The sequence below is a fragment of the Rissa tridactyla genome, unplaced genomic scaffold, assembly GCF_028500815.1.
Source record: "Rissa tridactyla isolate bRisTri1 unplaced genomic scaffold, bRisTri1.patW.cur.20221130 scaffold_732, whole genome shotgun sequence".
NCBI classification, from domain to species: Eukaryota; Metazoa; Chordata; class Aves; order Charadriiformes; family Laridae; genus Rissa; species Rissa tridactyla.
Window position 1 is genome coordinate 1 of NW_026529948.1, and position 26,620 is coordinate 26,620.

The following is a 26,620-nucleotide window of genomic DNA, read 5'->3' on the forward strand; positions in this document are numbered from 1 at the left end:
GTGTCCTCCACTGTCCCGTCATGCCCAGCGAGCGGCCGCGCCGGAAGCGGAAGTCTCCTCGCCCGCCGGAGCCCGGCGTCCTTCTTCCGCCGCCGCCGCGAGTCATGGCGCTCTTCGAGCAGATGCGGGCCAACGTGGGCAAACTCCTGCGGGGCATCGACCGGTACCGGCGGGGGGGCGAGGGGCAGACCCTGGTTTGGGTGGTGGAACCCCCGTTTGGACGGGAAGGCCCGGTTTGGGGGGGAGAGGCCCGGTTTTGGCGGGGGGCCGAGGGGGGAGACCCCGGTTTGGGGGGGAGAGGCCCGGTTTTGGCGGGGGGCCGAGGGGGAGACCCCGGTTTGGGGGGGAGAGGCCCGGTTTTGGCGGGGGGGCCGAGGGGGAGACCCCGGTTTGTGGGGGAGAGGCCCGGTTTTGGCGGGGGGGCCGAGAGGGAGACCCCGGTTTGGGGGGGAGAGGCCCGGTTTTGGCGGGGGGGCCATGGGTGAGACCCGGGTTTGGGGGGTGGAACCCCGGTTTGGGCGGGAGAGGCCCGGTTTGGTGGGGGGCAGGCGGAGCGTGGAGCGGGCCCGAGAGGCCGGTAATGGCGCGGGGGGGGGCTGTTTGTGGGCCGGGGATGGCGGAAGGTTGGGGGGTGTGATGGGGGAGCTGGACCCCGGAGCGCTGAGGGACCCCCGGGAATGGGGTGTTGGGGTGGGGATGGGTCGGCAGGGCTCGGGTACCGGCGGTAACGGGGGTTCCCGGGGGGGGTGGGCCTCTCCCCGCAGGTACAACCCCGAGAACCTGGCCACGCTGGAGCGCTACGTGGAGACGCAGGCCAAGGAGAACGCCTACGACCTGGAGGCCAACCTGGCCGTGCTGAAACTGTGAGGGGGGGAGAGGGTGGGGGGGGGGGGGGTGACACAGGCCATGACCCCCTGTTCCCAACACCCCCATTTCAACCCCGCCCTCCGCAGGTACCAGTTCAACCCAGCCTTCTTCCAGACCACCGTCACCGCCCAGATCCTGCTGAAGGCCCTGACCAACCTCCCCCACACCGACTTCACTCTCTGCAAGTGCATGATCGACCAGGCCCATGTATCCGCCATGACGTGTGTGTGTGGGGGGGGCACTGCTTTTGGGGACCCCCACCCCCCTAACACTTCTCCTCGGGGGGGTTACACCCAAATTTAGGGACTTCGGAGGGGGGGGGACGACCCTTCTCCTCACGTTTCCCTTGACTGCCCCCGACCTCAGCAGGAGGAAAGGCCCATCAGGCAAATCCTCTACCTGGGGGAGCTGCTGGAGACCTGCCACTTCCAGTCCTTTTGGGTGAGTTCTGCCCCCTCCCATACCCGGGGGGCGCACCCTGAATCCGGGAGGAGTCATCCAGCCCCCCCCCCGCCCCCCCGGGGCTGTTAACACCCCCCCGCCTTCCGCAGCAAGCTCTGGATGAGAACATGGAGCTGCTGGATGGGATCACCGGCTTCGAGGACTCCGTGAGGAAATGTGAGGGAGGTTTAGGGGGGTTTTGGGGGGGGGGCTGGGGGGGTCCTGGGGGGGTTTTGGGGAGACCAGCAGCTGACGTGGGGTCTCCTTCCGCAGTCATCTGCCACGTGGTGGGAATCACCTACCAGCACATCGACCGCTGGCTGCTGGCTGAGATGTTGGGGGGACCTCTCGGGTAAGGGGGTGAGCGGAGGGGGCGGGGAGGGGGGGTGCAGGGGGTGTTATGAGGGTTAACCCCCCCCTCTATTTATTTCCGCGACCCCCCCCAGAGGCTCAGCTGAAGGTTTGGATGAGCAAATACGGCTGGACGGAGCCGGAGCCTGGGCGCATCTTCATCTGCAACCAGGAGGAGAGCATCAAGCCCAAGAACATCGTGGAGAAGATCGACTTCGACAGTGGGTTTCGGGGGGCCGGGGACCTCCCCGACCTGAGCCTGGGGAACCCCCCCCCCCACCCCGAGCCTGGGGCCACCCTCTCACTCTGCTCCTTCTCCCGCAGGTGTCTCCAGCATCATGGCCTCCTCCCTCTGAGCCCCCTCCAGTTTTACAGTCATCGTCCCGTTCCCCCCCCACCCCTCCTCTTTTAACCAGTAAAGGCGAAGCCTCCACGTTGCTGTGGTGCTGTGGGGGGGGTGCTAGGGGGCAGGGGGGGTGGTGTGGGGGTCCTGGGGGGTGACCGCCCCCATGGGGCTGCACCTCGGGCCCTCCCAGGGAGTTTGGGGGGGGCAAAAAGGGGCGGTTTTCCCCTTCTGGGGGCAGATTCCTTCCCCTTTTGGGTCAGCCTGGGTGCGGGGGGGGGTGGGGTGGGGTGGGAGGAGCACTGTCTGTGGAGGCCACGCCCCCTCGTTACATAGCCACGCCCACACCATACATATTAATGACCCTACTTCGCTGTGGGGGGGGTTAAGTCTGTGTGCACACTGGGGGAGGTGGGGTGGTGGTGCTCATGAATATTAATGAGGGCCCTGCTGCTTGGGGGCGTGGCTATGGAGGGCGAGTGGCACCTGTCGTGTGAATTATTGTTATTCTCATTGTTATAATGAGGCTGTCACACACCCCTCCATTCATATTAGGGCTGGGTGGGCGGGGCTTGGAGGCCCGGTGGGCGGGGTTTGAAGGTCCGGTGGGCGTGACGACGTACAGTGGGTGGGGCTTTGAAGGCACAGTGGGCACGTCTGGGGCGATGGGCGGGGACCGAGGGCGGTGGGCGGGGCCACGAGCCCCTAGTGGGCGTGTCTAGATGCCGCGGGCGGGGCTTGGAGGCACGATAGGCTTGCCGAGGGGCGGTGGGCGGGGCCTGAGGCCCTGGTGGGCGGGGCCTGAAGGCGCGGCGGGCGGGGGCGCGGGGCCGGGCGGCGCGGCGGGAGCGGCGGGAGGGAGGGACGGACGGACGGGAGGAAGGAGGGAGGGAAGGGAGGAGGCAGCAGCAGCAGCAGCAGCAGCGCTCGTTCCTGCGGCCGCCATGGTGGATTACCACAGCGCTGGGCAGCCCTACCCCTACGGCGGCAACGGGCCCGGCCCCAACGGCGACTACATGGCCCAGGAGGACGACTGGGACCGCGACCTCCTCCTCGATCCCGCCTGGGAGAAGCAGCAGCGAAAGGTGGGCCCGGGACGGGGGGGTGGGGTGGGGTGGGGGGGGGAGTTCGGGCCTGAGGCTGGGGTCTGAGGGGACCTCTGAGGCGTTAGGGCTTTGGGCGAGGCGGGGGGGGGCGTCCCGAGGCAGCTCCCTGAGGCGTTAGGAGTTGGGGGAGGGAGTCTGAGGGGAGCCTGGGCCTAAGGAGGGGGTCTGAGGGGACCCCCCGAGGCGTTAGGGCTTGGGGGGAGTCCTCAAGGAACTCCCTGAGGCGTTAGGGCTGGGGGGGGGGGCGTGTGTGTGTGAGAGGACCCCCTGAGGGGTTAGGACTTGGGGGGGTGTCTGAGGGGACCCCCTGAGGCGTTAGATCTGAGGGGGGGGGGTGGTATTCGGGGGTTTCTGAGGAGAGCCCGGGCCTGAGAGGGGAGACTGAGGGGACCCCCTGAGGCCTTAGGGCTTGGGGGGGGTCTGAGGGGACCCTGGGCCTGAGCGGGGGGGGTTTGAGGAGACCCCCTGAGGCGTTAGAGCCGGGGAGGGGTGTCTGAAGGGAGCCCGGGCCTGGGGGGGGGGGGGGGAGTCTGAGGAGATTCTTGAGGCGTTAGGGCTTGGGGGGGGGGGGGTTTGCTAAGGGGACCCCCTGAGGCGTTAGGGCTTGGGGGAGGGTCTCTGAGGGGCCAGAGGGGTCCTGGGGGGGACCCCGAGGGTCCAGGGCCTGAGGAGGGGTCTGGGGGACCCTTAAATGGTTCAGGACCTGGGATTTTGGGGGCCTGAGGGGCCGGGGGGGGGCGGGACGCCTGAGGGGTCAGGGCCTAGGGGACCCATAAGTGGTTCAGGATGCGTAGGGGGGGGGTCTGAGGGGACCCCGAAGTGCCTCAGGACCTTGGGGGGGGGTCTGGGGGACCCCTGAGGGTTCAGGATCTTGGGGGGGGGGGAGGTTTGGGGACAGACAAGGGGTCGTGGGATGGTGGGGGGGGACCCTGCAGTGAAGCAGGCGCCCCCGAGGGGTGCTGGGGGCTGAGGAGGGGACTTGGGGAAGGAGAGTGGGGTACGGAGGGGTGCTGGAGGGGGGGGGAATCACCACGGAAGACCCTGTGGTAGGAAATAAAAGCGCTGGGGGGGGCTCTGGGAGAAGGGGGGGGATCCATAGGGGGAGAGGCAGGGGGGTGACAGGGACAGGGGATGGTTGGGGGGGGGGGGCGATCCTGGGAGCCAGGTATTCTCGGGGAGGGGGGGGGGCAAGGGACAGGGGGGAGAACTTTGGGGGGGGGGGGGCAAGGGACAGGGGGGAGAACTTTGCGGGGGGCCGTGGAGAAAGCAGCCTTCCCCAGCGCCTGGATTTGGGGGGGGGGGGGGGGAAATCCCAAGTCCGTCCGTCTGTCTGTCCGTCCGTCCCCTTCCTCGCTGGCAGAGGGGGGGGGCAGCATCAGCCATGGGGCAGCCGGGGGTGGGGTGTTTGGGGGGGGGGGGGGGGTGTGTGCGTCAAGATGCTGCCAAAGCCGGGGTGTAAACGATGAGGGATCCGCTCCCCGGGCCAGGAATGGGGAAATAAAGGGCGAGGATAAAAGGGCAGTGGGGGAGAGGCGGCGGCGGGAGGGGCAGGGCGAAGGGCGAAGCTCCCGGCACCCTCAGCGCCTCGCCGGGGCGGGGGGGGGGGCTCAGTGACACCCAGGGCTCGGGGCGGGGAGGGTCCCATCCTACGCCGGACCCCACCACCGGAACCCTCCCGGGCATCGTGGCGTGGCAAAACCCCCCCCTCCCCGCCACCACCACCGACACCTTCACCAGGACCCGTCCCTCCGGCAAAGGCCGGGAGCTGCGACCTGCCACCGCCTTCCTCCTCCGGGTTAATAATTGGAGACCGTTTGCGGGAAGGCGGCGAGGTGGCCGGCCGCTGGGTTTGGTTAATTGCTTTAATTGGGGGTTATTTAGGACGGGGAGGTGGGGGGCGGGATGGACACGCGGCCGGACGAAGGGTGCCAACACCTGTATAAACTCTGAAGTGTGAGGGCTGGCTTTCTGTTGCCATAGTTACCCTGTTATGGTTTTTTTTTTTTATTATTTTTATTTTTTTTTAAAAAAAATCAGCTAAACGGCATAATTTTTGGCAAAGGAAGCGCGTGCCAGCCCTCCTCCTCCCTGGAGCCGTGCTCTGACCCGCCACTTCTAAGTCTGGGGCCGTAACGTATGGGGTTTTTTTTTTTGACGTCGTCCTCAGTTTTAACGAGCTTTTGGGTCCGTAGGTGCTAAAAAGCTGGGTTTCTGTGGCCGTGGGGGTGCGGAGAAGCCGGGGCCGAGTTGCCGCCGCGTTTCCCGGCCGCAGCCCCACGCGAAGGAGAAGGAGACGCGAGATTTAGAGAAAACTTTGGCTCCTCTGGGAAGGGATGAGGCCGGGAGGGCGAATCACCCTGTGACGCGCCGGTTCGGGGTTATAGATTCCAGCTGGTTCAAAGGCAAGGCCTCGTTAGCTTCGGGCGGAGAGCTGGCTAATTAGCAGGCTGCAAACTTTCCCCTCGGCCCGTCGGGAAGCGTTTCCCGGCCTTTTCTCCGTCCTCCCCGTCTCCCTCCGCAGCCGGCGGTGAGTCTTTCTCCGTGGCGGCTCTTCATCTCCTCCTCCTGGGGCGAGGGGACAGGCACCAGCGACTCCAGGAATTTGGGGATCCGGCTTCCCCGGAAGGCGAGGACGAGCCACGGAGTCAATCCCGATCCTCACAGGAGGCGCAGACGGCGCTGGAATGGGCTCCTCTGCGGCTGTCGGACGCCCCAGCACGCTCGTCTTGGAGTTAATTAATATTTTTTGGAGCGGTTTTATGTCTTTTTGAGGGGGGGGAGGGAAGGAGGCGAAGAGCTTCCAGCCTCGGATCCCTCCACCGTCGGCTGCGTTGGGATGGAGATGACGGGGACGGGGACAGGGACTGTCCTGCTCGGAGCCATCCCAGCGCCTGCGGTTCCGCTGCTGGTATGTGGCCAGTCCCCGGGGGTTCCTCCTCTGGAATCTCAGCTATGTGGCTTGATCCGCTGCCGTCCGTCCTTCCCGGCCTCCGTCCGTCCTTCCCGGCCTCGGCAAACACGCCAAAGAGGGGGGAAAAAGAGGAAAATCATTGCCTTAAATAGACAAGTCAGTCTCGGCTTCCTCCTGCTTCTGACGCTGGTGCTATTGGGAAAACAACGGCGAAAATATGGTGTCCTTGAGGGACTTTGGGGCGATAACGAGCCCACGGGACGATAACGAAGCCACGGAGCGGTAACAAACCCATGGAGTGGTAACAAACCCACGGGGCGGTAACGAGATGCTCGTCCCACGGAGCGAAGGCCGCCGTCTCCCGCACCGGAGGTCATTAATTGTCCCCGCCGCTGGCTCGTCAAATTTAGGTTGCTTAATGACCTCGGCGTGTTAACGAGGCCAGTGGAAAGAGTCGCCCGGGCTCCCCCCCAGGCGACGGAGGAGCGGCCGCTTCCCCGCTGCCCGCCTGGATTCTTGGTTTCCCTCCAAAAGACAAAAACATCCGGCCCCGAGAGCCCCTCCGCCTCCTCGGAAAACATCCTCGGCTCGTGCCCGCCGCGGGATTCGCCTCGAAACCCTCCTTTGGAGGAAAACGCACCCCGTTTTCCTCGTCCCGGGGTCGGAGACAGCTTTTTGGATGCACGGAAAAGCCCCTGCGTCGCCTTCACCCCTGATTTATTTTTTTTTTTTTACCCCCGGGTGAGCTCGTACGTCAAAATCCCTTGGCAATTCCCGCTGCGATGGTTACGGAGATGCTCATCCCGCTGGCCGGGGCCGGGTTTAAACCCCGTTTCGGGCTCCCCGGCTCCCTTTTTTAAAAATAATCCTCCTGTTTAATCCCCGCCGAGGCAACTTTTTCAATCCTGGGTCGGATCCTTGGCAGATTACTTACCTGGCTCGTTAATTCCTGGTTAATGACGCAGAGCTGCTGGGGTTACGCAAAAAAAAAAAAAAAAAAAAAAAAAAAAAAAAAAGCCCTGGGGGGGAAAACGCTCTGCCAGGGTTTTCCCAAACACCAAGGAGGGAGGGGATGGGGAAAGGAGGATTGGTTTTTGGACTCGGAGCGGCTCCGGCGAGCGGGTGCCGGTGGGGGGTGTAAACGGGCGCTAATTCCTCCGTCTGGCTCTTTGGCTTGGCGACATTTCTGCTTTTTTTTTTTTTTCCTGGTTTTTCGGGCGCGTTTGCAGCCCGCGTCTGCGCCTCTCGTCCCGCCTCGGGGCTTTAGGAGAACTTTTTTTTCGGGGAGGCGGCGGAAGCGGGGGGAAAACGGTGGAAAAGGGAGAAATCACCTGTCGCTTCCCTTCGTCGAAAGGGCCGGGCTCTTCCGCGAGCTCGTATTTAGCCCTAAAAAAGTGTCGCCGGGATAAAAATCTGGCCTGGAAGGTGGTGTATAGGGAATATCTGGCGGTGCCGGAGCCGCACCCGGCCGGAGGAAGGTGTGCCGGAATGCGGGTGCGCCCTGACTCACCTGCGCCCTTATCTCCCCCGCACGCCGAAAAGAAAAAACACCCCGAACGCGGCCCAAAAAAGCATCGGATCCAACCCCGCAGCCAAAGAGGAATTTGGGAATTTCACCTCTTTACCCCCACTCCCCCCCCTGCATAAACCTTCCGAATCGGGGCCGTGCCTCCCCCGGCTGCTTCCTCCCGCCCTCCTCCTCCTCCGACTCAGCTGTTTTCTCCCCAAACGGCCGCGCCAGAGCCTAATATGGGAAAAGAATGAGGAGAATCTCCGGGGTCCGGCCTCCCCCCGGCCCGGCCGGTAGCGGCAAATTAAAATAAAATTAAAGAAAAATAAAATAAACCCGTGACGAGGGAACACGACGAACGACTGGAAAACGCCCGTCCCGGCCTTTCGGGATGCTACGAAAGGCGAAGCCCGTCTTAATGAAGGCCCGTCTTTAACGAAGCCCGTCTTGAAGCCCAGTTAACGAAGGCAGGACCCCGGATGCTCCTCACATCCCTTCGCTCCCCATCCAGAGCGGAAAAAGTCCTTGTTTCTCCCGATTATGTTGTTGTTTTTTCCCACCCCGCTAAGGAGAAGCGGCTCCGGCGTGGAGCTGAGCCGCCGGCGATTGTAATTAGCGACGCCGCTAATTGGTGGCCGAGGCCGGGCCGACGGAGACGGGTCCTTCGGCCGCGTTGGGAAGCGCCTGGTTCTTCTCCAGCGCTTTGTTTAGTCTCTGCGACATCTTAAGAGACTTGGAACGATTTCCTGCCCTAACGAGCTTCCCGGCGGCGGCGCTAACGAAGGGGCAGCTCTGCCGGACACCCCCCCCCCGCCACGGGACTCCCAGGTTGGATATTGGGGTTTATTTTGACTTAAAACCCCAGAAATGAGACCAAAACCGGCAGCATTACGCTCCCCGGTCGCCTCCGTCGATGTCCCGCTGGCGGGCGAGAAGGCGCTATTTTAAAATTGAAAAAAAAAAAAAACCAACCCCCAAACCAAGCTATTCCAGTAGATTTCTAAATAAAGATGCTTATTTATTATTTTATATATATATTTTTTTTTTTTTTTTTTTTTTGGACAGATGATTGTCGGCGGTGACCTCATGGAAAAATACCGATAGGGTTCTGCCCGTAAATTTCCCCGAGTAAACAAAGGCCGAGGCTCTGCCCCGGCGCGGGAGGACGGCGGAGAGGATTTCGGGCAGGTTTGGGAGTCAAAGTGCGCCTCGGCCTTTGCCTTAAAAGGAAGGAAAACGGCCAAAAAATCCGCCGGGACGGCTCCCGTCGGAGCCGGGCAGAGCCCCCGCTGCTCCGGCAGCCCCCTCGCGGGCCGGACCCCTGGCTTTTCGCAGCCGTAAATTTGATTATTATTTTTCCTACCGTTTTCCCGGGAAAACGGAGCCTCCGCCCCTCCCCCCCCCCCCCCCCAGGTTTTGGGGGGGTTTTGAGGGAGTTTGGCTGGGGGAAGGTCGGGGGGGGGGGGGCCACCTATTCCTCCCCGACAAAGGCGGCTTTGATACAATGCCTGGAAAGCGTTTCTCCAGCGCCTCCGTGGGAAGGAAATTCCAGAAGCATGTGTGGAATCTCCTTTTTTAGTAACTTTATGTGGTTTTTTTGGGTTTTTGGTTTTTTTGTTTTTTTTTTTTTTTATATTCGGAACACATTGCTTGCGGCGGGGGGGTGCGCAGGGGCAGAAAAGCCGCTCTTTGCCCCCCCCCTCCCAGCCCCGGTCATTAACGCCACCTTCGTTAGGCTCAGCTCCGTCCCGCGGCTGCCTGGGACAGCAGCTGGCCCCAACCGCTTTTTGGGGGCGATTGGATGGGTTTTGGCGAATTGAGTAAAAAGCTCCGGCTCCTGCGATGGGAGGCGGGGGGGGGCCAGCGAGGGCCCGGCGGCCGTCGGAAAAGGAATTCGCGGGATTTGGAAGAGCTCTGTCGTCTTTTGAGGAAACGAGCTTCTGGGGAGGGGTTTTGGGGACAGCTCGAAGGCTCTTTTTTTTTTTTTTTTTTTTTTTTTAAATTTTATTTTATTTTATTGCTTTCTGCGCCTATTTTTAACTCCTCGCCCGTTTCCATAGCGTTTGGGAAACAAGCGCGGGCTTCTTGGTGCTGCGGCCGAGCTCCTGGCTGGGGCTGAATCACCGAAAAGTGGAGGGGGGGGGAAATTTTCCGTTGGGGGTGGCATTTTTGCTCCTGGTTTTATGCTTTTTTTTATTATTTTTACCCCCCCACACCTCGTTTCTAGCAGCTGCGTACGGGTGGGTTTGGCCATGCCGGGCGTGATTCAGCTGGTGACTGGCGCCGGGGCTCGCTTGGCAGCCGCTCTCTCTCCGTCAGGTTGCCCATGGCCGGCTCGTCCCGCGGGGTGGCAACACCCGGACACGCCTGGCAGAGCCACCGCCGGCGCTCGGGGACGTTCGAGGTGACGATAAGCAGCCTCCGCACCCTCCCCGCCTGCAGATTTACCTCTTCCCTGCCCTTATACGGCCATCTCCGCTCCGCTTGCCGGCCGGCCTGCCCAGCTAGCCACGCCACCGGCCCCGGGGCGAGTCACGCAGGCCATCTGGCACGTGTGGAATGCCAAATCCTCAAGTCCCAAGGGAGGAAAAGTGAGTTTTTCCGGCTCCCAGTGCCCGTAGGGCTGCTTGCCCGCCTCCTCCAGGCTGTCCCTGCCGGGACGCGGGCTACGCAAAGGGCTTGGGCAAACAGAGTGGCTACCGTTCCCCCGTGAAGGTGACCCCGCTTTCCTCTTTAAGGTCAATCCCGCCGTATTTGTGTTTCTGCGGCCGCCCAACCGGTGTCTGGCTGGGGGAGAAGCGGCCACGGACCTCGTGGTGTCCGACCGGGCGCCAGCGGCACCGGGAGGGTGTTTCTTCTCCCCAAAATCCTGCCCTAAAAAATCAGATTATTGGGGGGGGGGGGGACACGGCTCGCGAGGGCCTTGGATGGCGGAGCGGGCGGCGGTTCCAGTTTGGCCACCTGGTTAATTAACGGTGCTTTATTTCCCCCCCCCACACACACACGCCTCCGTATCCCGGTGGGAACGTGGAGTCTGAACCTCCAGCTGCATCAAAAACTGCGGGGTCTGGGGTTTTTTTGGTATAAAACCGGCGAGTTGTGGCTGCAATCGGGCAGCGGGGGCTGCCGGCCTCGGGTGTTACTCCCCCGGGGCTGGGGGTCCGCAAGGGGACCCCCGGGAGCCGCCGGCAGCGCCCCGAAGGGAGAGGAGAGGAGCATCCCGGGGGAATCCGGCCACAGGAATCCGCTCCCTTTGCACTTGGTGCCTCTCGGCCTTCGCCAGCCGCTGCCGGCAAAGGTTCGCCACCGAGCGTCCGAGGAAAAAGGCGGCGGGGGGAGGAAAAGGAGCGGAAAAACCTCTCCCCCGGCTGGCGGGGGAAGGCGGGCAGGGCTGGGCATCCTTCCTCCTGCTTCCTCGGCAGAATCCGGCAGCTTTCGGGGGGGGGAGGCAAAAATCCACGCGCATCCCCCCCCCCCCCGCCAACCGTGGGTCTGCAGCGGCCGGAAAAAAAAGCAGAGCCGGGGATCCGCCGGTGCCCCGGCTCGGGGCCGGAGGTGGGGGGGCTTTGATTCCCAGCGTGCGGCCCCATTTCCCCGTTTATTTCCCCCCAAACTAACAGGCAAACGCGTGGTCGGGGGGGAGGGGGTGGGCGGGGGGTTGAGGATGGGGACAGGCAGTGCCGGCGGAGAGCGTAGCCCCCCCCCCTGCAAAAAAAACCCCAACGGGGTTTCGGTGCATCGTTTCGGGGGCCAGGGGTGGTTTTTTATGGCGCTTTGGGGTCTGACCATCCTCCTCCTCCTCCTCCTCCTCCTCGCAGACGTTCACGGCTTGGTGCAACTCCCACCTGCGGAAGGCCGGCACGCAGATCGAGAACATCGACGAGGATTTCCGCGACGGCCTCAAGCTCATGCTGCTGCTGGAGGTGATTTCAGGTGGGCGCCGCCGTCCCCGCTCCCTCCTCCCGCCGCCCCGCGCCCTGCGTCGAGGTTTTGGGGGGGGGCGGTGGTGGGGGGGTTTTTTTCATCGTGGGTTTTTGGGTTTTTTTTGGTTTTTTTTAACCTGTAAATATACCTCAGAGCGCGTCTTTTGTCCTGCCTCTAAACTCTCTTCCACCTTTTCAAACAAAAAAAAAAGCTTTAACTCCACCACCACCACCCCCCTCCCACCTCCCCGGCTTCTCCTTTGCAGGCGAGCGATTGCCGAAACCGGAGCGGGGTAAAATGAGGGTGCACAAAATCAACAACGTGAATAAAGCCCTGGATTTCATCGCGAGCAAAGGCGTCAAGCTGGTCTCGATAGGAGCCGAAGGTGAGCGCCGACCCCGGGAACCTCCTCCCCCTCCTGCCGTTTTGCCGTGACTTAGGGCAATTTGAGGGCATTCTAAAGGCGGCGGCGCCCAGGGGGTGAGTCACGGTGTCACCGCCGGGGGGTTCGTCCCCGCCGTTGACTCTCCGTTGATGCCGTCCGGGAAGCGCCAGCCCGGCACCGTTCGCCACGCTGGAGCTGGGAGGTTAAAGGCGGCTCCATCTCCCTCTTCCAAGGTCAGGGAGGCTCTTGCGCAAGATGGTTTTTATGTTTTTTATTGCCGGGCTCGTCAGAAAAGCCTGGCGCGGCTTCCTCCACCGTCCCGGCGCGCGGGGACCCGCTGCTGCCGTGACCGATTGCCGGCAGCGACGGGGTTTGGGGAGGGTGGAAAGAAAACCCTCCGGAAAAGCCAAATCTTTGCACCCGCGTTGTTTCGAGTCGCCTTCCTCCCGCTGTCCCCTCCGAGCCTCGCCCCCCCCTCCCCGCTGGCAGGCGAAGCGGGACGGTCTCAAAAACAAAATTCCTGCCGTTTAGACGAGGATCCCTGATTTTCCTCGGTCCCGGGGTTCTCCGGCTCCCAGCTGCGTCCGTTTGTTCCATCCCCACCAAAACCAAACCTGGGCGAACGGAGCAGGCGGGGGGGGGGTGGGGGGGAAAAAACCAAACCCACACATTTTCCTTTTCCAACCGTTTTTTTTCTCCGGTTGCTCGGCGTCGCCTTCGCCCCCCGACACGTGGCGGTGGAAGGGTTGGCCGTGCCGACGCGTGTCGCGTTCCTACGAGCTGGGAACCCACCCGGCTGCCGAGAATTGGCTTAAACGCCAGATTTAATTCCCCCCTCGAGGTCTCCGTCCTCCCCGGGGGTTAGAGGAGAGGATTTCCCGGTCCGCTCAGCAGCCGGGACCCGCTTGCCTTGGGATTTACTGGCCGCTGCTGAAGCCCGAAGGCTTCCCTGGGGCTTGCGGGGTGGTTTTTGCCAGGGCCGGGGCCGCGTTTGGCAGCGGCTCACCCAGCAGAGCCGGTTTTCGGCTGGGTTGGGAAGAGCGCAGCTCGCTCCCGGCTTTATATCTTTGAAGTCTCGCCGGGGGAAGCTGCCCTCTTCCCGAAACCCGTGCGTGTCCCGACTGGTGCCGCATTAAAATCCCAGCTGCGAGGGTGTGGTGGAGGTTACAACAGCCGCCGAGCCACCCCAGGCTCCCACGCCGCTTAATCCCCCCAAAAAACAAGCGCTTGGGCTTAATCCCCCCCGCAAAAACCGAGCGCTTGGGTTGCTCAAGAGATGAGAAACCTCGCGTCGGCTTGTTCAAGGAGAGGTTTTCCTCGGGAGCCGTGGTTTGGTTCCTCCTCGGCGGTGGAACCATCCCCTCGGGGAGGTGGGATGCGGCAGGTCCCCATCCGGACCCACCGAAGATGCGACCGGCGCGCGGTCCGGTGTTAAATCCAAAGTATTCACACCACCGCGGTGAATCCGGCTTCGGAAATGTTAGTTTTGGAGGACGCTTGCTCGGGTTCTGGATTTATTCGGTCAGGAAAGACGCGGGGGCGAGGGGCGAGCCGCATGTGACGGGATCGTCTCGCCGCGGACCTTCCCCGCGTCCATCGGGAACGACTCCGTAGGCGGGAAGGGGGCATCCGCGGGGAGCTGAGAATGTCTGGCTTTTTGTTTCCCCTTTGGCTGTCAGAGATCGTCGACGGCAACGCCAAGATGACGCTGGGCATGATCTGGACCATCATCCTCAGATTCGCCATCCAGGACATCTCGGTGGAAGGTGAGGGACCGGGATACCTGCCCCCCGGGCGGCGGCGCCTCCCGAATCCGCTCTGGCTGATCCGGGATCTGTCCCCCTCTGCAGAGACCTCGGCCAAGGAGGGCCTGCTGCTGTGGTGCCAGAGGAAGACGGCTCCCTACAAGAACGTCAACGTGCAGAACTTCCACATCAGGTACTTCCCCTCGCTGTGGGAGCCGGCAGCGCTGCTCCCCCGGGGGCTTCCAGGCTCTGAAATATTCAGGGGCGAAGCTTTCCGCGCGGCTGGAAGGGGAAAACGCAGCTATTTTGGGGTTGGGTTTTTTGGTTTTGTTTTTTTTTTTTTGTTTTGTTTTGTTTTTTTTTTTTCTTGCTGCCTGAACTCTCCGCCCCTTTCCAGGGCGGGAGGAAGAGGCACAATCCGTCTCGGCAAATGAGCGACTCGGGGGAGACGCGGACGAGGGGGATGCCGAGGGATGCGCGCGCGTGCACGTGAATTTAAGCCCGATGCTGGCGCCGGCAGCTCACTCTCCCCTTTTCTCTCGCAGCTGGAAAGACGGTCTGGCTTTCAACGCCTTGATCCACCGGCACAGACCGGAGCTCATCGAATACGACAAGCTCCGGAAGGTAAAACTGGGTGATTAGCGCCATCGTTTTGCCTCCGAAGAGCGAACGGCGAGCCGGAGGAGCGTGGCCGTCCGTCTGCAAGGCGTCCGTGCTCCCTCAGCCCCCCTCAGGAGCTCATCCCCCTCTCTCTAGGATGACCCGGTGACGAATCTGAACAATGCCTTCGAAGTGGCGGAGAAGTACCTGGACATCCCCAAGATGCTGGACGCGGAGGGTAAGCTCTGGGGGCTCTTTGAGCTCTAACCTTCTCCAGGTCGTCGATGCCGGATCCCCAGGGAGCTGCCGGCGGCCTCGGGGCTGCTCTAACACCGGGGGACCGTATTTAACCCCTCCTTCTGCCCGCACAGGTGTAGCCCTCTGGCGGTTTGCGGGATTCCAGCCCAAATGGGAGCTGGCTCCTCGGCACGGCGTGGGAAGCCAGCCCGGCTCCCGCCAGGCGGCGGGCGACCGTCCCCCTCCGGGTCTAACCCTTCTCGTTCACTTGCAGACATTGTCAACACAGCTCGCCCCGACGAGAAAGCCATCATGACTTATGTGTCCAGCTTCTACCATGCCTTTTCGGGGGCTCAGAAGGTACCGGAGGCGGCGGCTGTGTCCATCTCGCTGTAACGTTCCCGACCGCAGCGCCCTACGCTCACGCCACTTCTCTTTGCAGATGGCCGTTGTTCTCTCTCCTCGAGGGCGGGAGCCAGACCTCAGCTCGTTCCCCTGGGCTGAAATAAAAATAAAAGCCGCGCGGCTTCCCCCCAAGGTGTGCTGCCATGCCAGCCCGCCGCCAACCCGGGAGCTGCCCGATAACCTCGGGAGCTCGGCTAAATCTCGAAACGCAGCCTCAGCCCTCCGCAAGAGGCTGATTTATTGAGCAGGGGGAAGCGTAGCGGCAAAAATCACCCCCCGTCAGCCAGCTCTGGTCTGGATCCCGAGCCCCTGGCAAGCGCTTGTCGCCCTCCGCTGCATGCCCGCGGGGGGGTGGAGGGTTGCGGCGCCGCTTCTTCACCCTCTCTTCCTCCCTTTCTCTCCGCGCAGATATTGTGGGCACTCTCAGGCCCGATGAGAAGGCCATCATGACATACGTTTCCTGCTTCTACCACGCTTTCTCGGGTGCTCAGAAGGTGAGCTTTGCCGGCTGGAGCTGCGCGCTTGGGGCCGAGCCGCTACTAACACCGGCCCTTCGGGCTCCCGAGGGTCCCTGCGCTGCTGCACGGCTTCTGGAAGCTTCCAAACCGGGGGCCGGCTTTAGCTCCGCTTGCCTCGGGGACGAAGGGCCAACACAAGCCCCCGGCCGGGGAGGAGAGCCCGGCTGGCTTTGTGTCACCGCAGGAGGTCAACTGGGTAAACTGGGCGGCCCCGGTTTGCAGCGGTGTCTCGCTGCGTCTCTTCCGCGCCGCCCGGGCTGGCGGGAGCTGGAGGCGGCGTCTTAAGTCACCTTCGCCTCGGGGGGACGGTGGTTCCCTCCGGCCCCCTCGGAGACCTTCATTAGGGAGACTCGTTAGGCCAGAACGCGGGGCTGCATGAATCTGTCACTGTGTCAGGGTGCTGCTGGCACCGTGGGCGGCCTGGGGAGGGCTCAGCTGCCCTTCCCTCTGTCTTCCCTCCATCTTTCCTTCCGTCTTTCCTCTGTCTTTCCCTCTGTCTTTCCCTCCGTCTTCCCTCCGTCTTCCTTCTGTCTTTCCCTCCGTCTTCCCTCCATCTTTCCCTCTGTCTTTCCCTCCGTCTTCCTTCCATCTTTCCCTCCGTCTTTCCTCCGTCTTTCCCTCCGTCTTTCCCTCCGTCTTTCCCTCCGTCTTTCCCTCCGTCTTTCCCTCCGTCTTTCCCTCCGTCTTTCCCTCCGTCTTTCCCTCCGTCTTCCCTCCGTCTTTCCCTCTGTCTTTCCCTCTGTCTTTCCCTCCGTCTTCCCTCCGTCTTCCCTCCGTCTTCCCTCCGTCTTTCCCTCCGTCTTCCCTCCGTCTTCCCTTCTGCCTTTCCGCCTCCTTTCCGCCTCCTTTCCCTCCACTTCCCTCCTTCCTTCTCCTCCTTCCTTCTCCTCCTTCCTTCTCCTCCTTCCTTCTCCTCCTTCCTTCTCCTCCTTCCTTCTCCTCCTTCCTTCTCCTCCTTCCCTCCTCCTTCCCTCCTCCTCCTTCCCTCCTTTTTCCTCCCCTTTCCTCCCCAGACGCCTTCCATCCGACCCAGGCGGGGGGTGGCTCGCAGGCAGGGCTGTTGGGGGCGGACCAGCAATTATCCTTTTGCGCTAATCAGAGGGATTCGGATTTGGGAAATGAAGGAGCCCCTCGACGGGGCTGAGGAAGCCGCCGGGGCGCGAGGAGCTGGGGCAGAGCCTCCTGGCTGGCGCCGCGCAATCAAGGATGTTTAACGAAGGTTGGGGTTAATTTAACCCCCGTGCAGCGGCCGCCTGCGTCCGGAGGGGCTGCGAACCCCAGCCTGGCCAGCGGATTTCATTCCTGCGGGCCCGCTCCTCGCCAGCTGGGCTGCCTTAGCTGCGGGAACGCGTGCCGGGAGCGTGGATAACGCCGTTAAGCCGCACCCGGGGCAGCGTCCCCTCTCCCTCCCGCCTTTTCCTCGAGGGGTCTCGCACCTCCCGTGCCCACCCGTTCTCTTTTTATTTTATTTCTTTCGCTTTTCCCCCGTGGCGACTGGTTTTTCCTCTTCCCCATCCTTCCGTAGACCCTCTCCACCCTTTCTGTTGATGTCTGGCTTTCAACTCCTCTCCTTGGACTCTTTCTGTGCTGCCTGCCAAGGTACTCCGTCCCCCAGCCTTATCTTTTCTGCCTCCTCCTCCTCCTCCTCCTCCTCTTCCTCGCCCTCCCGCCCTGTGTAGAGAGGAGCTGCCTCAAGGGAAGAGCAAAAAACGGAAGGATGGCGTTTAGAGATGGGTAAAACGTAAAAAGAGGAGCAGCAGGGGCTTTCCCTGCTCCGCGCAGAGCTGCGTCCCTCGGGATAGAGAGCAGGGAAGGGAAAACACGCGGGTCTGGCTGGTGGCGGTGGCCGTGGCCACCTCTTTTGGGGCTGCGGCACTCAAAAGCCTTGGTCAGGTTTGGCCCACGGTCGCGATGCCGGAGCTCTGCTGGAAGCGATGGTTTCTGTGCCGGGAGATCCTCCGTGGGCTGCCGGAGGCCTCCCGAATCCCTTGGGAGCGTCGCTCCGGTGGAACGGCGGCTCCCTTTGGGATGGGGGCGTGCGGGTCGGGATGCCGCAGGCTCTGATTTCCGCTCCCCCCCCACCCCCCCACTCCCTTTTCCTCGTGCTGCTTTTCCCCTCCAGGCCGAGACGGCGGCCAACCGCATCTGCAAAGTGCTGGCCGTCAACCAGGAGAACGAGCACCTGATGGAGGACTACGAGAAGTTGGCTTCCGACGTAAGGCAGCCGGCCACCCCCTCACCGGCGGGGCCGGGGGGACCGAATCCCCCTGAAAGCGGCGGTGTCCCCCGCCTCCCGCCCGTTAAATCCCGTTCTCCTCGCAGCTGCTGGAGTGGATCAAGCGCACCATCCCTTGGCTGGAGGACCGCAGCCCCCAGAAGACCATCCAGGAGATGCAGCAGAAGCTGGAAGATTTCCGCGACTACCGGCGGGTCCACAAACCCCCCAAAGTGCAGGAGAAATGCCAGCTGGAGATCAACTTCAACACCCTCCAGACCAAGCTCCGCCTGAGCAACCGACCCGCCTTCATGCCCTCCGAGGGGAAGATGGTCTCGGTGAGCGGCTCCTCCGGCGCCCTGCCGGGAACAGCGGGGGTGGGACAAGGCAGCCGCGCCGCCGGGGTCCCCGCCACGCCGCCGGCTGAGAGCGTGGAAGCCGGAGCCGCTCCCAGAGCGGGGTTTTGGGGGTGGGTTTCCCCTTCGGCTGCTCCCCAAACCGGCGCTGATGTCCGACGGGGGGTCACAAAGCGGCTTCAGAGGGGCACGTGCCTCCACGGCCATCGGTGTGGGGAGGAGGGGACCCCGTGGCCGTCGGCGTGGCGAGGAGGGACCCTGTGGCCATCGGCATGGGGAGGAGGGGACCCCGTGGCCATCAGTGTGGCAAGGAGGGGACCCTGTGGCCATCAGCGTGGGGAGGAGGGGTCCCCGTGGCCATCAGTGTGGCAAGGAGGGAACCCTGTGGCCATCGGCGTGGGGAGGAGGGGACCCCGTGGCCATCAATGTGGCAAGGAGGGGACCCCGTGGCCATCAGTGTAGCAAAGAGGGGACCCTGTGGCCATCAGCATGGGGAGGAGGGACCTCGTGGCCGTCAGTATGGAGAGGAAGGGACCCTGTGGCCATCGGCATGGTGAGGAGGGGACCCCATGGCCGTCACTGTGGGAGGAGGTGACCCTGTGGTCATTGGCATGGGGAGGAGAGGACCCTGTGGCCATCACTATGGAAAGAGGGGCCCCCGTGGCCATCAGTGTAGCAAAGAGAGGACCCTGTGGCCATTGGCGTGGGGAAGAGGGGACCCTGTGGCCATCAATGTGGTGAAGGAGGGAACCCCATGGCCATCAGCGTGGGGAGGAGGGACCCTGTGGCCTTCACTATGGGAGGAGGGGACCCCGTGGCCATCAGTGTGTGGTGAGGAGGGGACCCCGTGGCCATCAGTATTGAAAGAGGGGACCCTGTGGCCATCAGCGTGGGGAGGAAGGGACCGCATGGCCACCAGCGTGGGGAACAGGGGACCCCGTGGCCATCAGTATGGAGAGGAAGGGACCCCATGGCCATCAGTGTGGTGAGGAGGGGATCCCGTGACCATCAGTATTGAAAGAGGGGAGCCCATGGCCATCAGCGTGGGGAGGAGGGAAGCCCGTGGCCGTCGGCGGTGGATGGGCGATGAGACGGTGGGGGAAGAGCGGCCGTTCCGCCCCCTCCAGCGGTGCCCTGAGCCCCTCGGCCCTGTCCCCAGGACATCAACACGGGCTGGCAGCACCTGGAGCAGGCGGAGAAGGGCTACGAGGAGTGGCTACTGAACGAGATCCGCCGGCTGGAGCGCCTTGACCACCTGGCCGAGAAGTTCCGGCAGAAGGCCTCCATCCACGAGGCCTGGACCGAAGGTCTGGGGGGGACACCTTTGGGTGGCAGGAGGGGGACGGGGGAGGTTTAGCGTCACCCCAGCAGCGCCGAAACCCTTGGAAAGCAGCTGGGCCCTTTCAAAACCCGCAAACCGCCCCGATTCTGCGGGGGATCCTCCGCCGTGGGGCTGAGCCACCGGCGGCCCTTGTCCGCCCACCCCCGGCCCCCAGCAGCACGTTTTGGAGCCGCTTTCCGTTATTTCGGGGTTTCTGGAGGGCGCGAAATCTTGGGCTTGTCGGTTTGGGTCCATCTTCCGAGGAGGTGCCGCCCCGGTGGCCTCCTGCGAGGCGGGGGACACCCCTGGCTGCTTCTCCCGGCACGTAGTGGGGGGACGGAGCCCCCCGGCGGGGAGGTGACGGCCCCTCCGTCCCTAGGCAAGGAGGCCATGCTGAAGCAGAAGGACTACGAGACGGCCACGCTCTCGGACATCAAAGCCCTCATCCGGAAGCACGAAGCCTTCGAGAGCGACCTGGCGGCTCACCAGGACCGGGTGGAGCAGATCGCCGCCATCGCCCAGGAGCTCAAGTAAGGTTCCCCCGGCGCCCCCCCTCCCCCCCCCCGCCCCGGCACACGCCGAAAAAAAACCCACCCGTTTCGGGGGGTCTCCCGGCAAAAGCCGGGCCGTGGCTCACCTCCGAGCGGCCGCACAGAGCCCCTATTGTTCCGCCCGTCCCTTCCCCCTCCTCTCCGCTCCGCCGTTAGAATACGGTTATTGTAAGGCAGCCCGGCTCGGGGGGGGTTGGTTTTTTTTTTTTTAATTCCAACCCCCCCCCGCCACCGCCTCCCCGCCCCGAGTCAGATAAACTCGCACACAATTAGTACACTGACGGCCAAAGGCAGGGCCCGCGCCATGAATGGAGCCCTTATTCCCGCAGCCGGACCCGCCGGCGACCGGGGAAAAAACGGGGACGGGCGGCCGGGGGAGCGTGGAAAAGGCCGCGGAGCCCCGCGCGGACACCTCGGTCCTTGTAACGAGCCCCGGCGAGGGGATTCCGAAAACCGGGATGTGTCCGGCTGCGAGACGCAGGGGGGTTTCGCCCGTCCCAAAGCGGTTCCCGTGGTCTCTTTGAGCTCTGGGGTCTGGAAGAGCCCGGGAGGTTCTCGGGGGGGTTTGGAAGAGCCCAGGACCTTCTTGTGGGGGTCTGAAAAACCCAGGGAGCTTCTCGTGGGGGTCTGGAAGAGCCAGGGAGCTTCTCTTGGGGGTCTGGAAGAGCCCAGGACCTTCTCGTGGGGGTCTGGAAGAGCCAGGGAGCTTCCCGTGGGGGTCTACAAGATCTAGGGAGCTTCTCTTGGGGGTCTACAAGATCCAGGGAGCTTCTCTTGGGAGTCTGGAGGAGCCCAGGAGCTTCTCGCGGGGGTCTGGAAGAGCCAGGGAGCTTCCCGTGGGGGTCTACAAGACCCAGGGAGCTTCTCGTGGGGGTCTACAAGATCCAGGGAGCTTCTCTTGGGAGTCTGGAAGAGCCCGGGAGCTTCTCGCGGGGGTCTGGAAGAGCCAGGGAGCTTCCCGTGGGGGTCTACAAGACCCAGGGAGCTTCCCGTGGGGGTCTGGAAAACCCAGGGGGCTTCTTGCGGGGGTCTGGAAGAGCCAGGGAGCTTCCCGTGGGGGTCTACAAGATCCAGGGAGCTTCTCTTGGGGGTCTGGAAGAGCCCGGGAGCTTCTCGCGGGGGTCTGAAAGAGCCAGGGAGCTTCTCGTGGGGGTCTGTGAGCCCCAAAATCTGTGCCCCCACCTCCTCCTCCTCACCCCCGTTTCTGCCCCGCGGTAAAGCGAGCTGGATTACTACGACTCGCCCAGCGTGAACGCCCGGTGCCAGAAGATCTGCGACCAGTGGGACGTCCTGGGCTCCCTCACCCACAGCAGGAGAGAGGCCCTGGAGGTAAGCGCGACCCCGGAGGGGGACAGGGCCACCCTGGGGGGGTTCCTCCGCTCCTAAGCCCTCCCGGCACCCCCCTCTCCTACAGAAAACGGAGAAGCAGCTGGAAACCATCGACGAGCTGCACCTGGAGTACGCCAAGAGGGCGGCCCCCTTCAACAACTGGATGGAGAGCGCCATGGAAGACCTGCAGGACATGTTCATCGTCCACACCATCGAGGAGATCGAGGTGGGAGAAGGTGTGAAGGGCTCCGTGGCCTTCAGCTCCCCACAGGCCACGTGCCTCTCCTGGTTTGAGATGGCTCCTTGGCCATTTCTCATATGAGCTCTGGGGTCTGGAAGACCCAGGGAGCTTCTCATAGGGGTCTGGAAGATCCAGGGAGCTTCTCGTGGGGGTCGACACGATCCAGGGAGCTTCTCGTGGGGGTCCACACGATCCAATGAGCTTCTCGTGGGGGTCTGGAAGACCCAAGGAGCTTCTCTTGGGAATCCACATGATCCATGGAGCTTCTCATGGGGGTCCATGAGCCCTATGGAGCTTCTCGTGGGGGTCTGCGAGACCCAGGGAGCTTCTTGTGGGGGTCTGGAAGACCCAGGGAGCTTCTCGTGGGGGTCTGCGAGACCCAGGGAGCTTCTCACGGGAGTCCGCGTGATCCATGGAGCTTCTCGTGGGGGTCTGCGAGACCCAGGGAGCTTCTTGTGGGGGTCTGGAAGACCCAGGGAGCTTCTCGTGGGGGTCTGCGAGACCCAGGGAGCTTCTCACGGGAGTCCGCATGATCCATGGAGCTTCTCGTGGGGGTCCACGAGCCCCAGGGAGCTTCTCGTGGGGGTCTGCGAGACCCAGGGAGCTTCTTGTGGGGGTCTGGAAGACCCAGGGAGCTTCTCTTGGGAATCCACATGATCCATGGAGCTTCTCACGGGGGTCCACGAGCCCCATGGAGCTTCTCGTGGGGGTCTGCGAGACCCAGGGAGCTTCTCGTGGGGGTCTGGAAGACCCAACGAGCTTCTCGTGGGGGGTCCGCATGATCCACGGAGCTTCTCACGGGGGTCCACGAGCCCATGGAGCTTCTCGTGGGGGTCTGCGAGACCCAGGGAGCTTCTCGTGGGGGTCTGAAGACCCAACGAGCTTCTCGTGGGGGTCCGCATGATCCACGGAGCTTCTCATGGGGGTCCACGAGCCCCAGGGAGCTTCTTATGGGGAAGCCGGTACAAAGTCGGGTCTCGAAGCAGCCGTAACCCGGAGCCCGTCTCCCGCAGGGACTCATCGCCGCTCACGACCAGTTCAAGTCCACGCTGCCCGACGCCGACAAGGAGCGGGAGGCCATCCTGGGCATCCAGCGGGAAGCGCAGCGGATCGCCGACTTCAACAGCATCAAGCTCTCCGGGAACAACCCCTACACCTCCGTCACCCCGCAGATCATCAACTCCAAGTGGGAACGGGTGGGTGACGCCTCCGCCGTCGGCGCCGCGAGCCCGTCTCGTCCTGTGCCGGCAAATAACGAGGGAGCCGGATGCTCCGCGAGCTCCGTTGTGCCTGGAGCGGCGGGGCTTTCCGTAGCCGCCTTTTTCCCAAACGCCCGGATCCCTGCAGCCCCCCTGGCAGAGGTTTGTCCCAGCAGCGTCCCCCTTCTCCCGGCAGGTCCAGCAGCTGGTGCCGAAGCGGGACCATGCCCTGCAGGATGAGCAGAGCAAGCAACAATCCAACGAGCACCTCCGGCGGCAGTTCGCCAGCCAGGCCAACATCGTGGGGCCCTGGATCCAGACCAAGATGGAGGTGAGGCCTCCCTTATCCCGCCGGGAGGGCTCGGGTGCCCTGGGACCTCCGCAAAAAAGGCCGGAATCCGGTGTGTAAAATCCCCCTGGGTTGGTTTTCCGCCCCTCCTCCTCTTCCAGGAGATCGGGCGCATCTCCATCGAGATGAACGGGACGCTGGAGGACCAGCTCAACCACCTCAAGCAGTACGAGCAGAGCATCGTGGACTACAAACCCAACATCGACCTGCTGGAGCAGCAGCACCAGCTCATCCAGGAGGCCCTCATCTTCGACAACAAGCACACCAACTACACCATGGAGGTGGGTGCCCTTCGCCTGCGCCCCCCCGCCGGGTCCCACCCGTCCTCGTAGGGCTCCTCCGGGCATCAGGGTGGGTGCTCTTCACCCATCCAGGCTCCAGGTTTCACCCTTGTAGAGCACCTTTGGGCATGGGGGGAGCACCCAGAGGGTTTGGTGGCCCCCAAAGCTCCTCCGGGCATGGGGGTGGGTGCTCTTCACCCATCCAGGCTCCAGGTTCCACCTCCGTAGAGCTCCTTTGGGCATGGGGGAGCACCCAGAGGGTTTGGTGGCCCCCAAAGCTCCTTTGGGCATGGGGGTGGGTGCTCTTCACCCATCCAGGCTCCAAGTTTCACCCTTGTAGGGCTCCTTTGGGGATGGGGGAGCTCCCAGAGGGTTTGGTGACCCCCAAAGCTCCTTTGGGCATGGGGGGGTGGGTGCTCTTCACCCATCCAGGCTCCAGGTTCCACCTCCGTAGAGCTCCTTTGGGCATGGGGGAGCACCCAGAGGGTTTGGTGGCCCCCAAAGCTCCTTTGGGCATGGGGGTGGGTGCTCTTCACCCATCCAGGCTCCAAGTTTTCACCCTTGTAGGGCTCCTTTGGGGATGGGGGAGCTCCCAGAGGGTTTGGTGACCCCCAAAGCTCCTTTGGGCATTGGGGTGGGTGCTCTTCACCCATCCAGGCTCCAGGTTCCACCTCCGTAGAGCTCCTTTGGGCATGGGGGAGCACCCAGAGGGTTTGGTGGCCCCCCCAAAGCCACTCTGTCCCCTCTGCTCAGAGCCTGGGGAAGCCCGGGGCGGGGGGCTGGTGGGAGGTGGGGGTGCCGGGGTGTCCCCGGTGGTCCCCTCACCCTGCGGTGCCCCCTCCCCAGCACATCCGGGTGGGCTGGGAGCAGCTCCTCACCACCATCGCCCGCACCATCAACGAGGTGGAGAACCAGATCCTCACCCGCGACGCCAAGGGCATCAGCCAGGAGCAGATGCAGGAGTTCAGGGCCTCCTTCAACCACTTCGACAAGGTATTTTTTGGGGGGGGGGGGGGGGGGGCGGGGGGCTGGGGGGGGTCAGAACCTCCCGTTGTCACCCCGGGCCTCTCACCGGCGCCTCGGGGCTGGGGGGCGGGGCGGAGGGTCCCGTGTCCCCCCCCCAAATCCACTTCTGCTCCTTCCCCGGAGCCAAACCCGTGGGGTGTTGGATGTCGAGGGCCGGGGGGTGGGGGGGGTTGGGGGGGGGGGGGGGGGGGACAGCAATTAGCGTGGCAGGCGCTAACGATGTGTCTTCCCTCCCCCCGCGCCCCCCCCCCCCCCACCCCGTGTCCCCGTGTCCCCGTCCCCGCGGGAGCAGGACCACGGGGGTGCCCTGGCCCCGAGGAGTTCAAGGCCTGTCTCATCAGCTGGGCTACGACGTGGAGAACGACCGCCAGGTACCGGCCTCCCCCTTCCTCCCCGCGCCCTCCTCTTCCTCCCTCCCCTCTCCCTCTTCCTCCCTCTCCCCTCCTCTTCCTCCCTCTCCTCTCCCTCTTCCTCCCCACACCCTCCTCTTCCTCCCTCTCCTCTCCCTCTTCCTCCCCGCACCCTCCTCTTCCTCCCTCTCCTCTCTCTTCCTCCCCGCACCCTCCTCTTCCTCCCTCTCCCCTCCTCTTCCTCCCTCTCCTCTCCCTCTTCTCCCCTCTCCTCTCCCTCTTCCTCCCTCTCCCCTCCTCTTCCTCCCTCCCCTCTCCCTCTTCTTCCCTCTCCCCTCCTCTTCCTCCCTCCCCTCTCCCTCTTCCTCCCTCTCCTCTCTCTTCCTCCCCGCACCCTCCTCTTCCTCCCCGCACCCTCCTCTTCCTCCCTCTCCTCTCCTCTTCCTCCCTCTCCCCCTCCTCTTCCTCCCTCTCCTCTCCTCTTCCTCCCTCTCCTCTCCCTCTCGCTCTTCCTCCCTCCCCTCTCGCTCTTCCTCCCTCTCCTCTCTCTTCCTCCCTGCACCCTCCTCTTCCTCCCCGCACCCTCCTCTTCCTCCCTCTCCTCTCTCTTCCTCCCCGCACCCTCCTCTTCCTCCCCGCACCCTCCTCTTCCTCCCTCCCCTCTCCCTCTTCCTCCCTCTCCTCTCCCTCTCGCTCTTCCTCCCTCCCCTCTCGCTCTTCCTCCCTCTCCTCTCTCTTCCTCCCTGCACCCTCCTCTTCCTCCCCGCACCCTCCTCTTCCTCCCTCTCCTCTCTCTTCCTCCCCGCACCCTCCTCTTCCTCCCTGCGCCCTCCTCTTCCTCCCTCTCCTCTCCCTCTTCCTCCCTCTCCTCTCCCTCTTCCTCCCTCCTCTCTCTCTTCCTCCCGTCCCCTCCTCTTCCTCCTCCCCGCTGGATTTCCCCCCTTTCCGCCTGCCGAAACGCCGCCTTTTTTAACGGGGATTTCTCTCCCCTCCTTCCTTCCTCCCCCGGCTCTCCCTTCCTCTCCCTCTCCCGCTCCCTCTCCGCAACGCCCCCCCCCCGCCTCTGCCGCCGCCTCTCTCCCTCCTCTTCCTCCTCTTCCCCCTCTGGGAGTAGAAGCGCACGGGCAGCCTGGACACGGATGACTCCCGCGCTCTCCGTACCTCCGCGGGACACGGCCTGGTACGCTCCCCGCTCTTCCTCCTCCTCACATTTATGTTTCTCCTCCCACTTTTTTTTTTCCGCCTTCCCCCCCCCCCCAACTTTCTGCTCTGGTTTTTGGTTTTCCCTTGGCCGGTGGGACGGGGGGCTGGGGGGGGCTGGAAACGACACCCAGCGCCATCCCGGCGGGTTCGCAATTCCCGGAGGAATCCCCGGAGGGATCGTGAAAGGGGTCGGGGCAGGGGGGGGTGGTTGGATTTTCCAGCCCAAAAATCTCACTGTGAGTTTTTCGCCTCCCCCCCCTCTTCCCTCCCTCCCGACCTCCCCGTTTTTCCCAGGGCGACGCCGAATTTAACCGGATCATGAGCCTGGTGGATCCCAACAACAGCGGCACCGTCACCTTCCAGGCTTTTATCGACTTCATGTCCCCGGGAAACCACCGACACGGACACGGCCGACCAGGTCATCGCCTCCTTCAAGGTCCTGGCGGGCGACAAGGTGAGGGAAGCGGCCGGGATTCGGAGGCGGGGGGGAAAACTGCGATTCGGGGTGAGTATTTTTTTTGTGGGGGGGGGGGGGGGGGGGGGGGGGGGGGGGAGATGGTGTTTTGACGTCTTTCCCCTCTCCGGCCCCCAGAACTACATCACGGCGGAGGAGCTGCGGCGGGAGCTGCCCCCCGAGCAGGCCGAGTACTGCATCGCCCGCATGGCGCCCTACCGCGGCCCCGACGCCCTCCCCGGCGCCCTGGACTACAAGTCCTTCTCCACCGCCCTCTACGGCGAGAGCGACCTCTGAGAAACCCCCCCACACCCCCCCCCCCCCAGCCACGGGCCGCGGGGGCACCAAGCGCTGGCGCTTCCCCGAAACCCCCCCCGCCAACAACAACCACCCCGCTCTCAC

At 63.6% G+C, this 26,620-nt stretch overlaps 2 protein-coding genes across 2 annotated transcripts; both read left to right on the forward strand.

The window, feature by feature from the left end:
* Positions 1–7: 7 nt before the first annotated feature.
* EIF3K (eukaryotic translation initiation factor 3 subunit K) lies at positions 8–2,092 on the forward strand. Its single transcript, XM_054187786.1, is given in 9 exon segments — positions 8–163; positions 765–863; positions 954–1,074; positions 1,234–1,308; positions 1,419–1,485; positions 1,582–1,646; positions 1,648–1,660; positions 1,755–1,880; positions 1,984–2,092. Coding segments are annotated over 9 exon segments (741 nt in total). The 5' UTR covers positions 8–20; the 3' UTR covers positions 2,016–2,092.
* Positions 2,093–2,889: 797 nt separating this feature from the next.
* On the forward strand, positions 2,890–26,607 carry ACTN4 (actinin alpha 4). The gene is given in 25 exon segments (XM_054187787.1): positions 2,890–3,087; positions 11,348–11,462; positions 11,719–11,838; positions 13,518–13,604; positions 13,689–13,776; positions 14,129–14,207; positions 14,340–14,421; positions 14,695–14,780; positions 17,466–17,558; positions 17,666–17,896; positions 19,074–19,221; positions 19,615–19,765; positions 21,007–21,115; positions 21,201–21,341; positions 22,370–22,552; positions 22,752–22,886; positions 23,006–23,185; positions 24,032–24,178; positions 24,504–24,516; positions 24,519–24,548; positions 24,551–24,582; positions 25,676–25,741; positions 26,059–26,148; positions 26,150–26,218; positions 26,357–26,607. Coding segments are annotated over 25 exon segments (2,775 nt in total). The 5' UTR covers positions 2,890–2,946; the 3' UTR covers positions 26,516–26,607.
* The last annotated feature ends 13 nt before the right edge of the window (positions 26,608–26,620 follow it).